Source organism: Haliaeetus albicilla, chromosome 20 (assembly GCF_947461875.1).
Source record: "Haliaeetus albicilla chromosome 20, bHalAlb1.1, whole genome shotgun sequence".
In the NCBI taxonomy this organism is placed as follows: domain Eukaryota; kingdom Metazoa; phylum Chordata; class Aves; order Accipitriformes; family Accipitridae; genus Haliaeetus; species Haliaeetus albicilla.
In genome coordinates this window covers 14066594-14082170 of record NC_091502.1, presented here as the reverse complement: position 1 = coordinate 14082170, position 15577 = coordinate 14066594, and the positions used below count along the sequence as shown (strand labels likewise).

The 15577-nt window shown below is 36.2% G+C and overlaps 1 protein-coding gene across 1 annotated transcript in view; it reads left to right on the top strand.

Annotated features, from left to right (window-relative positions):
- ARHGAP42 (Rho GTPase activating protein 42) overlaps positions 1 to 15577 on the top strand; it is a 167928-nt gene that overhangs the window by 98589 nt on the left and 53762 nt on the right. Inside the window, exons 5-6 of the mRNA XM_069808326.1 lie at positions 9656 to 9757; positions 14267 to 14377. Of these exons, the coding sequence (XP_069664427.1) occupies positions 9656 to 9757; positions 14267 to 14377 (213 nt within the window). The remainder of the gene's footprint in view (positions 1 to 9655; positions 9758 to 14266; positions 14378 to 15577) is intronic.

Here is a 15577-nt window from a genome sequence, read left to right as displayed (position 1 = left end):
TTATGCAGCAGGTTCTGCAGGAGCCTGGGAATACACAAACTTGCACTCTCTTACCATTGTAACAATTTTGCTTTTGGCAAAGCGAGAATAAAATAGCTCTATTCCAAAGAGCAGCAGGTGATAGTAGCTGGGAAGTACCACTTCTGTACTCTAGCAAAAGATGGGCATCATTACTTGAAACTTTAATGTGTCTTGGTGTGGATACAGGAGCACCAGGAGCTCCATCTTTCTGCCAAATGAACCAGCTTCATTTTTTTCAGGATCTTTCAGGCTACAGTAGCCACCACAGAACCATTTGTTCCTGTGGAGCTTGCCAAGAAGGGGTGGTCTCAGCTGGTTGTTTTGATGAGAAGATCATGCCTCCCTAAGAAGTAAACTGAGAGTACTGCTTGAGCTTAACAGCACCACTGGGGAGGCATGACTCTTCACCCCAAAGTGATAGTTTGTGTTCCCTTATCAGTGTTGTAAGAGGGACTCTGAAAATAGATGCTTTCAAAACAAAACAAAATCACTTCTGACATTAACCCCAGACTGTTTCTTTTTTTTTTTCCTATCTGTAAACAGTACAGCTTCCAGTTGTGTGTATTAATCTAAAAACTTTCTCATAACACGCCTCAAGTTCTTCCTCAGATCAGCGTTGTGGTCCCCTTGCGATGACGTGGAGGGTAGCGTGGGATCATGAGCTGTGCTGAACGTGCTGCTGGCACGCTGAAATCAGCGATGTTGGCTGATTGGTTGGCATAGATGGGAGAGAGATTCCCAAAGAGCATTTTTAAAAAGAAATTACTACTTAAGAAAGAGATATTTTTATCTTCTGCTTTTAAAATAAAACAGTGAGTATGTGACGTTATAAGCTAGTCTGTCAGAATTGCTTCATTTGAATGACATTATGTTCTTTGCAGCTTTTTTTGCATTTTCTTTGCTTTAAATACACAAAGGAAAGAAGATAGTTGCTAACGTCGCAGATGAAGTGGCCTCTTCATACACATTTTAGTTTACTGGCGTATCGGGACATTCCTGAAATACACTTCGTTTGTGAGGGAATCTAGCACAGGAAGGGAGGCATGGACAACGTGAAATGGCAGTGTGCCTCCATGGGGAGGAAAGAAAGCCAGTGCTGATGGGAGGAGCGTGGGTGAGGAGAGCAGCAATATCAGGTGTGGGATGCCAACAAAGCATCTGCTCAGGGAATGGGTGATGGCCACTTAGGGAGATGGAGGAACAAAGAGAAGCAGCGATGGCAGGGAAGGGACAGTGGTGGAGACCAAGGGAAGTTGTTGACGAGTGCAATGTGGTTTTAAAAATTGGGTGATCTTTTTGTAGTTGAGAATTTCACTGCTCTGACTGTTACGATGAAAGCAAGCCTTACTGTGAAGTGCAAAGCATGCTACAGAAGCTGTTGTGCCTGTAGCAGCCTTGCACTGTGCTTACGCTCCACATAGCTGGGTACTGTATCTTTAGCATTTCTGTACACTTATGTTAGTAACTATAGAGCCAAGTCTATCTTCTCTGTCCTAAGTATGAGAACTAAACAGTCAAGAAAAACAAACTTTTTTCACTGTTGGCGCAGCATTGGATAACAGGTTGGTATGACTACTGAACTTGAAAGGCCAACATCTAGCCATCTAAACATGGGTGAAGCTGAGAGATTTGCCCCTGCTTAGTCCAGATGCTGATGTGGAAGATCAGGCAAAAATTGGAGCTGCCTGTTCCTCATGAGTAGACCGGTCCACTTCAGTATGATCCATTGTAAATGTTGCTTTTCTTCTGTCCATGCAGTCCATTTTGTGGCACTGTTTGCATCAAAGAGTCAGCTACAACCCACCAGACCTATGCAATGGTGTTATGTTTGTCTTTTCTTTTAAACCTTCTTTTCTTTCTGTTTGCCCCACTTTGTCATCTGAACTGAACTGAATTTGGCACGTATGGAAGTGAAGCAGAAACCATAAAAGCCACTGTACTTTTTTTTTTTTAATGAAATTTAGGAAGCTCTGTGAGCTCGTACAGGAACTAGATAATGAGAAAAAAAATACAACTATTTTCTACTCAGGTAGAGAAGGTCTCCTCTCTGGTCTGATTTTGTAAGCGTTAATGTTAACAGGTTTCCATGGATAGTGTTGCCATCTCAGTGACCTAAGTGTTTTGAATATTCTAAATCATGACATGTGTGATTTATAGCCTGACTGACTTTTATTATTGAAAAATAGCATGCCCCAAATCTGAGTTGGCTTCTTTCCTTTTATCATGTAAGTGATCACTTAGTATTGGGTTGTGTCCTCTGTTGTCATTTACTTTCTACTCAGCCTATATAACTATATTGATTTCTAACAAATATCTGCATTTCTTATGACATAAGCAGTTTATTCTGTATGACTTTTGATGAAGTATACAGAGTTAATTCAGGGTTCTTCCTGAATTCCTAAAAACCATGGGTAACTTTCTGTTTTTAAATCATTTAAAGTCACAGGCTTTTGTACAGGAACAGGAGACCCTCTTGCTGTTATGATAAAACATTTTCAACTTTAGAAAACTATCCTAAACCTGCTTCAGAGAAGAGTTTAAAAAGTCAGGCCCTGCTTTTCTAGGGATCTTCTTCATATTATTTAAGCAGTAACATGCTAATATCCCAAGTAAGATATTCCAGCAAAAATACTTCATATTTAGTAGACAGTTAAAAACAATAAAACTAGATTACGTGAGTAGACTTACCAGTCCTGCTGTTTGGGCAGGGATTTAACAGATTCCCAGACATCTAGCAGCTACTCCTGGAATTGACAAATGCCAAATAAACTCAAGACAACTCTGCAGCTGAATAACAGGGAGTCTAATGTGTCCTGCTTTGTGACCTGCCAGTACTGGCAGATTTGCATGTCTTTTCACAGCAGTGCTGGGAACTTTAATATTCTTTTCTATTTCAAGAGAGAATTTTTTGGAGAGAAACAAATGACATCCTACAAACACATTTGTTCATTTAATAGTAACTGCTTCTTAATTTGAACAGAATTTTAGATCTCATAGAAATAGTGAAACTTTTCTGCTTTTTTTTTAGTCTCCACTGGTAAGTACCTTCTGTCTGCACACATCTGATGGAATTATATAGGGAAGTATTAGGAAATGTCTATAGGATTCTCATCTTCCAGGAAACACTTTTAAAAGTACCTGATATTTGGATCTCTCAAGGCATTACAGAGGGAAAAGAAAATTTTCTTCAGAAGTTTATGAATCTGAAATTAAATTATGTCTTGCAGGGTTATTCAGTATTTTACACAGATGTGAACTCCATCCTAAACTTAAATTAGTTTTGGGTTGTTTAAAGTATGTTTTAGTTTTATGCATGTCTTACTTGATTTTAATTGAGGTTATTTTTTAAACTGCCAGTTTTTAATATCTGTCTTCATAGCTGTAATGCTACTAAACACTCTTGTATTCCTGGTTTATTGCCTTGTTATACTTCACAGTTGCAATATGTTCTTTTTATTATAATTATTTGTGTCTTACACCATATTCTTTTCTGGATGTTCATGGTTTGCATATGGTTGTTCTTTTTTAGTAAAGAATTTATTTAAAGATTTATAGTTGTTAGGACATTTAATTTTCTACATGATGTATTCAGCTTCAATTTGGAAGTGTTTTCATTAGCAGTTATGAGTAACATAAGTCATAATTTATGACTGTATTAACCCTATTTTATATTAAGCAGCAATCATTTCTTTATAAACTATGATATATCTTTGTTCCACTTCATATTATTTGCCAACAGTACATAAACGACGCCCTTTAGCCTCCTAGCTTTCTCACAGATTTGGAGAAAACCTATATAGCCTCACGATACATTAAATTCTGAATGGGAGGAGGAAGGAAGGAGTTTTATATCCACTTTTCACTTTTTCTTTTGGAAAATCTCTTTTGGCCTTATCTTGATCTGTGGGCATTCACATAACAAATCAAAATCTCTACCAAAAAGAAATCCCCCCATCCAGACATCTATCAAAATGCAGTCTGTGGTCTAAGATGCCTATGATAATTTCAATTTTATTAAAACCAACCAAAAAACACCACCCCCAGAACCCACCAACCATCTCCAAGAGAATTCTAAGCAAAACCTCAGGCAAAATAAAATGGAAGGTGAATTTATTTCTTTTCCCCTCAGAAGAAAAGTTGTAAGACTCTGAGATCTCACATTTTTCAGGAAATCCATAGGATATGAGCTCAAATCAATCTTTGCAAGACTAAGTTTAGATTATTTTTTAGTCTACAGTTCTACTTTTCTTTGTCCTACAACTCCAAACAAAATTCCAGTAACTTTGTAGAAACGCATTTTGAATTTTTGTTTGAAAGGTAATGAAAAAGGTAGCTTTGAAAAATATATTTGAAGTCTAAATTTCCAGCCATGAATCATCTGCAGTGTGTTGTTATATCAACATTTTTGCAGTTGTTGTCAAAGAGAAAGAAAGGGGGATGTGGTTTTATTGATCTCAGCAGAGTTCGCCATTGCCTTCAGTTTCTTCCACTGACAAATGCGTCTGACTTGATCTATATTCGAGTCTTACTATTGCATTTTTATGCCAGTTTCTACAGTTTCTGCATCTCAGCTTGAGTTGGTGAGAAAAATATGTATTAATTTTGGGTGGGGGAAAAAAAGAAATCATCACAGCCATGTTTCCCAATGTTCACTTGTTTCCTAATTAAGTAAGGGACTCTCATTGAAATTTTTTCTCCACATAGTTTCTTTGCAATGTTTTCTATTTTCATTTCCTTTCTTGATCCTTTTAAAATCACCTCTTACAAAACATGTTTATTTTATGGTTGTGCAAGGATATTGTTAGTGAAAATGAATCTGAAATAAATGTGCAGGGTTTTTTTGTTTTAAAGATTAACATGTTGAAGTTCAAATATGAATTCTGGGACAAAGAGTAAAAATATTCTATTTAGGAATAGATGTACAATTTAGCTAAGATATGCTGATAGATAAGTATAGCACCAAAAGTCATTGCAACTACAAAAAAAATGGAAAGAAATGAGAAGGATGGCAAAGGCTCTTTTTGAAAAATAAAGAAGAATAATTTGTATAATAATTCTGAAGATACATATTACAACTTTGATGTAAAATACTGCACAGAAAGTAGTGGCAAACTTAGACCATTAAAAAAAAATCTGATTTCTTGACATTCCCACTAGAAAAGAGAAGTCAGCTTCAAAATGTAAGTCTTTCTCCTTTACATCCAAAAATACAACTAGTGGTTAAAAATTGTAGGAATCATGCCGGCAATTTGTTGCATGCATATGATTAGTTACAGCATAAAATCAAAATCTTTCTGAATAGGAAAAAAATTATCTGACTCAATTGAGTTGCCATTTTAATAATTGATGTCTGATCTTTTCACAGCCTTAGATATCTGTAAAACAAGAGCGATAGGAGAGCAACTTAAAGTTCTAACTGGCATGTCTATAACTAGTGGTATCTAGAGCAAAATTTATTTCTGAAAAGATAATTTTCTTTTTTTGGAGATTATCTAATCAGTTTTGAAATAAAACTATAGTGGAAAACTAAGCAGAGAGAACAAAACCAGGAATTAAACTTGGATCCGGTATTACCTGACTTGACTCTGTCAGGCGGGTACTGGAAGTTAGTAAGACTCCATTAAATGCTAGAAGCTGAACTTTTGGTTAAGGGCTTTCCTAATGGGGTTGTTTGAAGTTTGAAGCGTTTAAAACTGTAAATATTTTTAAATTGATTTAAGGCTTAGTGACCTGATGGACCTGAGAACAGTTAAACAACTATAGAGAGACATTTACAATGCTTAGACTCTGCAAAACTTGGTCTATACAAAAGTTATTGATGACTTACACATCGGTGTAAAATAAGTCAGGGATTAGTATTTTGTAATTTCTTTTTTTCTGTGTTTAGGTTTTTTTATTGCACCCTCTTAATTTTCTCACATTTTTTATATGTTCTAGCTGATATTTTGACAGATATTATTGATAAGTTTCCAGGACACAGAGAAAGGATGAGGATTACTTGCAGGAAGGATGAGAAGGAAAGAAAGGTAGCTGGGGGCTGAAGGGAATAAGAGACACAGTGCAGAGGTCAGGAATAGCATCTTCCTAATGGCCACGTACCTTCTGCTTTGCGTCATGGCTGGTGCTGTCTGTTCTGGTAACAGTATAGCACGAGCTTTCTTATCCAACATCTCTTTTCTCCTTGGGGTTTGATCCAATGTGGAATCTAGAGGCGGAAGCAATCCTGTCTCCTAAGCTTTGAGGAGATAGTTTCACATGGAAACTTTGTAAACCTCCTGGCATGTGGAAAAACAGCATTCTCAGTCTCATGGGTACAGATTACTGGGACCAGGATTCAGATGATTAATTTGGGCAGCAGCTGTGTATAGGAGAGGTTTTTGAGGGTTGCAGAAGAAAAAGCTAAAGCTGGAATGAGGTAAGTGTGTGACTCCACTTAGGATGTGCCTGTGTGCTGTGAGTCACTGGCTGAGTGTGCGAGGTGAGAGTTATCTTGGCTTAAACTGAAGTGTCTCTTCTCTTCCAGAAAATGAATCACCTGCTTCTGAGTGTATCTCTTTTTGTTAATTCTTATGAAGTAAACAGTTTTCAGAGGCTTCAGTACATTCAAATATGTGGTTTTTACTGGCATAGCAGAGGACCTTTCAAGTGAAGGGAACTCACTCACCTGTTGGGGCCAGTATTTTTTAGACTTTTCCCAGAAACATGTCTGAGTGATCAGTACAGTGCCAGAAACACTGTCCTGCTGGCACTGCAGCTTTATTCCCAGAAGTATCACTCAGTAAAGACACTGATGCAGTCAAAACTGCCAAGTGATCTTTATTCTCAGTCTACTTCTGTTTATTCTCCTTACTTTGTCTGCTCCTACCTTTGAAGGGAGAAATTTTGTTGTGTTAAAATCTGGAAAAAAAGGAAGGCGTTAATAGGATATGCTGTCCCTGGAAACGCTGTGCTTGGGCCAGAAGTTGTCCTGGTATTACAGAAGCTCCAAATTGTTAGTTTTCTCTTTAACTTAACTGGTGTAAAACCTGTGAAGGTAGTGGTTGAGAGGATCTGTTACAGCAGAGGGGTGCAGTCCAGGAGCGGGCTGGCAGTACTGGCAGAAGGTCAAAAGAGCCTTCAGTTTCTGCTTGTCCTCAGATGGTGCCATGGAGTTCTTCATGAAGCTTCACATATATCACAAACCTATTAGGGAAGGAATTGGTGCTGACCCGGCTGGGCTGGGTGATTCGCAGTCTGGCACAGGTAGTCCTGCAGGAGCTTTGCCCGTGGCTCCACATCTCATTCCTTCGGTCCGGCCTCTGAGGCAGCAAAGGCAAGCACAGTGTCAAGCCCAGATGTGCAGCATATGTCATTGGCACCCAGGCCTCATTGTCAAAGGCCATGGCAAGTTACCCTCTGAAGCAGATGGTCTCCTGGACAGGGTAACCACCATTGAACTCCAGCAGCTTGTGACCAAAGGCTTCAATATTGTGATCAGGCAGACTCCTCTCCCAACTTTCAGTGGCATGGGAAAAAAAATATTTAAAAGTAATTCTCTTTGCATTTTCCATTGCATCAGTTGAGTTTGCCCTTGACTTGGGGATTTTCTCAAGATGGTGACTTTGCCAACTGTGTCACTTGGATTTTAAAATAATCTAATTCATGTTTTTATTCCAGCACATTAACATCATTGTCTCGGAAAGCAAGACAGTATGCAACTAACTGCACCTTTTATTCAAAAGATACGTATCTGTGGTGTGTGATCAACTGAACTGATTTTCTGTTTGTGACTGAAGGAGATGTTGAGATACTCAGGTTGCTCTTGCTTGATCACAAACACCTGGCACTTGAGTATTTCCCAATAAAACTGTGGCTGTGGAACCAACCTGTGATTTCAGTCCCACAAAAGCTGAATTCTTGGCTAATCAGTCATTTGGCCAGTCCTGCATTCTGCCTTCTCTCTTTCTTTTAAGAACGTGTTTGGGAAAGATTTTGGAAGATAATTCATATAGCTTCTTTTCCTTTGCTAGGCAAAATATAAGCTTTTATTTTTTTCTTTTTTTCCTTTTTGCCTCTTTTTCCTTATATCTTTATAGCTGCAATTAAATATAGAAGGCATTGGGAATTTTTATGTATTCTTAATTAATATTTTGTTGGGTCAAGTGCCTTCTTTCCCTTATGATGTCTTTTGAAGATATTTCTATTGTGAGTTAATGAGAACATTAAATTGTGCATATTTTTCTTACTAAATATATTTGAACTTTTTGCAGGATATAAAATATATGATGTGTCTTATAATCTAGTATAATTACCATTGTGAACTTTAGTCATTGGAGCTAATCAGTAAGTGGTTTGTTGTTACAGCTGGTTGATAAGTTTTCATTCATGGTGTTAAATTCTTCCTTCTATTTCTTATTTTTCTGACTGACCTGACTTTCCTATGATATGCCAAAGCAAAACAGGGTGGTGCTACAATGCAGGCTAGTTATTTGGTTTTGTATATAACAATTTCTATGGAGAAAGGGGTCAGGAAAAGAATCGCTGCAGTTCTGAAGATGACCTGATGTTACTGCATTATGTCCAGTAATTAGTTTTTCCACCTTTAATAGCTTTTGCACATGTGTAAGTAGGACTGGTCATCTTGAGTTTTCTTTGTTTTCTCAACATATTCAACTTGTTAATAATTAGGATTAAATAATTTTAATTAAAAATGATATATAATTAATAATTATATTTTTATCATTAATAATACTGTGATGGGATATTTACTCTAATTCATTTTCCCATTTCCTGGAATTTGGCACTTCTTGAAAGATGGAAAAGCTTTTGAGAAAGCTGTCTTCTTCTTAAGTTTCAGATTTAAATTTCAAAATAGCCAATTTAAAAAATTTTGAAGTATAAATTCTAAATTAGATTACAGAAAATAAGATGTTTCTTAATTTAGTCATAGCAGTAGCTTTCTTTTGTATTATCATGTATTAAAGTAGTCTTACAGTAGAAATGTGAGGATTGTCTGCACATGATGGGAAAAACTTAAGAGGAGTGGGAAAGGAAAAAAGCCAGGATAACTCTTTTAAATGAGAAAAGCTTAAATATTCAGACACATCAGAACATTATTGGAAACAGACTTTTGGACCAATTTCTTTTTGCAACCACATATGTGCTTTTCCATCATCCTCATATTTTAAGAGTGTGGGTGGAAAATAAGCATATTAGTCTTAAATGCAAAAGATAGGCCTATATCATCATCATATTTGTTATACTCACCTACCTCTTCCACAATGTTTTTATTCAGCAAAGACAGTGTGACAGGTAGGTACATTTATAAAATTTGGGGAAGATTATTTTGCATTAAATGTCTGCTTAGCAAGATACCGCCTACGTAAAACCTCATGTATATTTATTATGGGAAACTATACGAGTCTGTTGTATAGGTTTGTTATCTATAGGAAAAATCCTGCTTAATATTGTGTTTAATAATTGAATCAGTCCTCCTAGTATCTTCAGGCCCAATTCAGGATTAAACCCTAAAGACATCAGAACCAACAAAAATGGCTTTATAACCAGGCATTTTTTGGCACCTATTCTTTCTTTTAATTTAAGGTAGCTGTGATATTTAGTCAAATACTTTACTTGGCAATGTTTTGTTTTTCAGGATGGGAAGAAGAAGTTTGACAAGGAAAGTGAGAAATATTATTCCATCCTAGAGAAGCACTTAAATTTATCAGCAAAAAAGAAAGAATCTCATTTGCAAGATGTAAGCACTAAACATGCTGTTACCCAGTTTCACATTTGCATATGGATCATGATAACAAACTGGTTCTTTTCAAGACATGCTGTATTTTCTAATGTGAAATTTTGGTGATTTCTTGTAGTCACGCTTGTTATGAATATAAATTCCTGAGTGGGATTAATATGACCCTAATAAGAGTTAAATATTTTAACAAGGCAATGTTCTACATGTCCAACTTTGTGTACTTCAACTACAGCTAATGTTTGTTGGTTGCAACAACAGAATTATATTACTACAATAAAAATGTGACTTTTATAAGGTATATGTGGAATATTTGAAAGTCAAATAATTAATTGCTTTTTTTGCTATGTAATTTATTACTCAATGAAATTACACTTCTGTTTCACATAAATTTTAATCTGAGAGACTGAACTGAGATCACTTTAATGATGTTTTTCTATGCTTCTTTTTTCTTCTTTTTCACCTTATTCTGAGATTGCAGCATCATGCCCTGAAATTGCATCCACAACTTAAGTTTTGAAGAGGCTGTATGGCTAATTCTTTTCTGTTAAAAAAAAACCAAACCATGAAGACTTCTAGCTCAACAGGAGGATTTCAGGGCTTTTCAGTATGCTGCTAGAAATAATTATCATTTTTCTTTGAGGCAAATTACAGTAAAACCAGCAATTTGATATCAATGACACTTTGGGATTTGTGCCAAAAGTAGTTAAAAATTATTTTGATGGGATTACTCTTGTCATGGTGACTGATAAATCATGGGGATTAGCTTGCAGATGGAGTTTTCACAGAAGATGTGACCATCGCTGAGCCACAAATTGAAGGATTTTTTTTTTTCATGTTTGCCAATAATTCTATAATTCGAATTATATGAGGCTTAGCAATTCAAAATTTTTAATAATGTTTATACTTATGAATTGCCATTGCTGTCTATATAATAATTAGTCTAGACAAGATATTAGTTATGTAGGATTGGTTAATTTTTCCACTTGTATGTCAGTTTTATAAGTACAGCTTTCACTTCTCCTAAATATTCCTGTGTATTGATGAAGAAGCAGTTCTGTTAGAGGGTAAGCACCAGCTGAGAATAAAAAAAAAGAATTTCTTACCAAAATGTGGAAAAGTGAACTTAAGCACCAATTTACTCTAGAATAGAAATAAAATAAAATAAATAAAATAAAATATTTTACTCCTGAGACATAAGAATAATTACAGTCTAAAAACAGCAACTGAAGTGAAAAGTAACAACTGTGAATCTAATAAACTGTGGTAGAATAACAATGGATTTGGCTCAAGTATATAACTAATGGAAAACCAGAATAAATTTTTCCACTGTGTCCTTAAGTGACATCTCTGGATTTAAAAATCTTGTAACTGAGTCTGAATTTTTTTGCTTTTCTGGATGCCCCACCTGTAAAGCATCTACGGCATAACTTGTCATTTCTGTCTTCCCCAGTTTTACGCAGCTATGGGTGTGCTGAATCAGCAACATAGACCCACCACAAGTAGAAGGTACAACAGCAAATCAGTACCAAAAATGTTAATCGGGGAGACTTTTGGCCGGTATCTGTATCGTAAATAAAAGGAGGCCAAGCACCAATTCCTGGCCCGAAATCCAAGTGGTAGCTGTTGACTCCCATCCAGAGTGGTTTGGGTGAGCCCCATTTATAGCCCCTATGTCCAGAACAGAGTTCGCTGGAGCAGCCCACAGCCGAGCCAGGGCACGGGCAGAGAACCAAGCGGTGCTGGCAGCTGGGGCTTTAGTGCTCAGTGCAAGTGAAGGGAGGTCCTTCCCTCAGGCTGACATCATGCATTTAGTGAGATGGGAATACTTTTTTTTGATGGCTGCTGCCACACTGAAAAATACTTCTTCCTCTTTTAACCCACTATTTCTTTGAATTGTTGAGGTTTCATCACATTGTATGAGTTAAAGAGTACCGGGATGGGCAAGGAGTAATTCTCATACTGTATTGGGCTGTTTTACATATCTCACTTGAGTGCAGTTGAGAGCACCATAATTAGGCATCTATAAAGTTTGATGGTCTGAACATATTCTATAGAGAGTGGTTTGCATATATTCATCTACTTGAAATGTGTTGGTATTTTAAGAGCCTGCAAGACTGCTTATGCTGTTTACATAGATGACTAGACTTTTTTTCCTTTAGCATCAAAAAAGAAACTTCATAATGCTGTTTTCACTGCCTACGGAAGTCCACAGTGGAACAGATAATAGTCAGAATTGAGAGATGTGAAGAAGTTAATAAACTCCTGATTTTATTTCTCTGAAATCTGTTCCAGAATCAGGAATAAATATAGAGCAAAGGCTTCAGTCCCCAACCTTATGTGAAGTTCTGGTATACATTTTAGTGATATCCTACATCAATGAAAATATTACTTGCTATAACTAGATATCATATAAGTAGAGACTCAAAATCATATCCATCAAATCTCTTTAGTTTTTACGTGCAGTTTGAAGTCATAGAAAAACGTGTGAAAATCCTTTCAGCTTTTGAAACTTTAAAATCACTTTCAAAGTGGTTCTTACAAATCTGAATCCTCAATGTTCACGCAAAGTCATAAGCTTCTACAGAAGATATATTTTGGAAATTCTGATTTAGTCCCTGTATACTAGTGGTGATTATGGCCTTAATTTAGGAACCCATCCATATTTGAGATGGCACTTGGTTGTTGTACGTATCATTACAACTACAGTCTGCTTAAATACTGTTCGGAATAGAGATGGATTTAATTAGGTGTTTAAATACTTTTTCTGAGTTGAAATCTGAAAGAGTTAATTTCTAAAACTAAATTCTATTATTTGCTTACAGTTAAATATGAGAGCTGAGGTCTGTCGCAAGTGCTTATTGACAGCACTTCTGTGAGCAAGGGTTTGCTGGATCATATCCCACAGTGGTGGCACCTGGTTCTGTTCAGCTATGTAGCATTGCCTTTGTGATATATTTTTTGTGAAATAAAGCTATTAACAGAGTATCAGAAAAAACAGTAGCCAAATGCACTATATGAATGGCACATGGCAGAGTTAATTCTGTGGTAAAGCACTTGATTGTTGGAATTTTGAGTGCTTGATTTCTGCTTCATAATGTTAGTTTGTGTACTTAATTTCCTGATTAGTTTTTTATAGGCATGGGAAGGAAATGCTAGTACTGATTCATTTGAAACGTATCATTGAGGCCTATGCTTTGAAGTAGTGTTAGAGCACTGTGCTAGGGAAGTGAATCAATATTGTTAAGAGTCTGTGCGGCCAAATCACAACAGTAGCGTGTGCTTGACTGAAAAAAGCAACGTTAATTATATATGGTGCTATTGATGGCCAAGTCCTGCCCGAAGGAAAACACTGACTTTTTTCATTTTTACTCTTAAAGTACTAAACCTCTTCTATGATGTATTTGCTGGTTTAATGTTTGCTTGTCAAGGGAAGACAAGGTCTAGCTTTTCCAATTTTCCCATATTTGTTATTTTTAATGCCAGAATTGAACTAGAGAATATACAGTAGTATACTGCTATATTTAACTGGCATACATCAAAAATAGCTGAACTGGTCTTACTCATATTGATGATAAAATTTATTTTTGACCTAAGACGAAAACCTAACTAATGCAGCCCAAAAGGGATTTGCTTGAGAAAATTATTTGTTACAAAGAAGGATAGATTAAAATGGAATCTGCATCTCTTCTTTAAGCTTTATCCACATACTATGCTGCTTGTCTGTTAGGTCCCTCTCCCATGGCTTGTTTAAATTGAGGATAAAAGCCTATTACTCTTTATCAGCTGATAAGAGTTAATTCTTTAGCTGTTTAGGCTGAAGACACTGTTTTGGTACTGGATCTTCATGTCGGGTGGTATTATTCAGGCAATTCTGACAAGTATTGCCTTGTAGCTCTGGCATTTGAAAATAAAAATGTGAAAAATAATTGATTTATGAGGTTAAGGACTTAAATATGTTTATATTCCAAGTGCATGTGACTCATACTATGAAATAATAAGTTGCAAGATGTCATTGTTAAAGACAGTCTATTTAAGAAAGAAAATACCTTCTTGGGAAGGTATTTGAAGCTGAGAAATATATAAGATTTCAGTGCATGTGTTACTCAAACATTTCAATAGAAATAACTATTTTTTTGTCCCTCCTTAATTCCTATCCTACTCACATGTGTTTGTTTTTCTAAACTTGCCATGTACCAGAACAGAGTTCCTCCTGCCACCTTTCTTTGTTTCCCTCCAGGCTTTCCTGAAAACTAGAATATTAAAGTGCAAAAAGGAAGAGGAAACCAAAAAGGAGTGGGGAAAAGACATGAAGCTAAAATATGTAACATTAGCTTCTTAAACTTGCATTTAGCTATTTTAAGTTGGTATTTTAATTTTCAGGAAGAAAACTGAACCCCATGAAGCTTGTAAAGTAATCTTATGGAAGATCTGTTTGTTAATGACAAAATCTGTTTTTAAAGCAATCACGAGATCAAATTAATGGTGTCTATATTTCATTTTGTCTTCTAGGCAGATACACAGATTGACAGAGAACATCAAAACTTTTATGAAGCATCATTAGAATATGTTTTTAAAATTCAAGAAGTACAAGAGAAAAAGAAATTTGAATTTGTAGAACCTGTAAGTTTTATGTTTTATTTTCTGTAGAATGCATGCATTTAAAGCTGAAAATTGAATTTAAAATATCTTTTTTTTTTCCTCCCTTTTTAAATTGTGAATGCAGGTTGTTTGTATATAGGCAGACATTAAGATCTTGGCTTGGGTACTTCCCATGTTTATTAAAGGATTATGTAAAAGTATCATATCTACTGTGAAGTGAAATGTCTGATGACTTGAAGTGTGCATAACATTTTAATGGGACAACATGTAATGTTGTGTCTGTGTAACACATAATGGATGTTTCCTAATACCATGGTTTCACGGCTGCAATTTTGAGCCAGTTTTTGGATTTAAATAGTCCATGTAAGCAGTGTACACATATGTTTTTCTGAGTTATACATGAAATAAAGTGAAAAATCAGTTTTTCTGTAGGATAGGTAAGTTTATTTTTTTGTTCTGGAGTCATTTGTCTTTAGTTTACTTTGCATGTAAAAGAAAGCATACGTTGACACTCCATAAAAAGAACACAAAGTTGTGTTGCAAAGTCAATGTTTAGATCTGGGATCTTCTCCTGGACTGTGTTTTCACGCCCCACCCATAACTATCTTCTGGGTCAGTCAGTACCAAAAGCTGCTTGAATAGGATGTGCTAGCGTATTTCTGTGGGATATTAGTAGTATTACTACTGTTCATGTCATACAGGACTAGCTTGCCGATTGCCTTAGTTAGAACCTGTAGGCCTTGACAGAGAACTTCCAATGTCATCTGTCCCTTCCCATTAAGCATACTGAGCATAGCAGAGCATCAACTGTGAAAGAGGAACATGACAAGTATAACTTTTTCTCTCTCTCCACACCATCTTCCAGCTTCCTTGTAACTAACTGAAGAAGCACTCTTGACTGTGAAACAGGTTGAATTACATCTCTAACACCCAATGTCACCAAGAAGAGCTTCTCAGATGCCTCCTTTCCATGAGATGAGAATGTATTGTATAGTGAATGTTTGACATTGATGCAAACTAACGAACCTGGATTCAGCCAGCAAGCAGTACTTACAGAAATCCTATCTTTATGGCATACAGCTGCCAAATCTTAGAGACTAAAACTTTGCTCGGATTCCTAAATAAGAACGTTTTTCTACCTGCCACAGATTAATCCTGAGTGTGTCTCTCTGTCTACTTCTGCAAAACTCTCACATCCTGGAAAAATCTAGCAATCTTGAC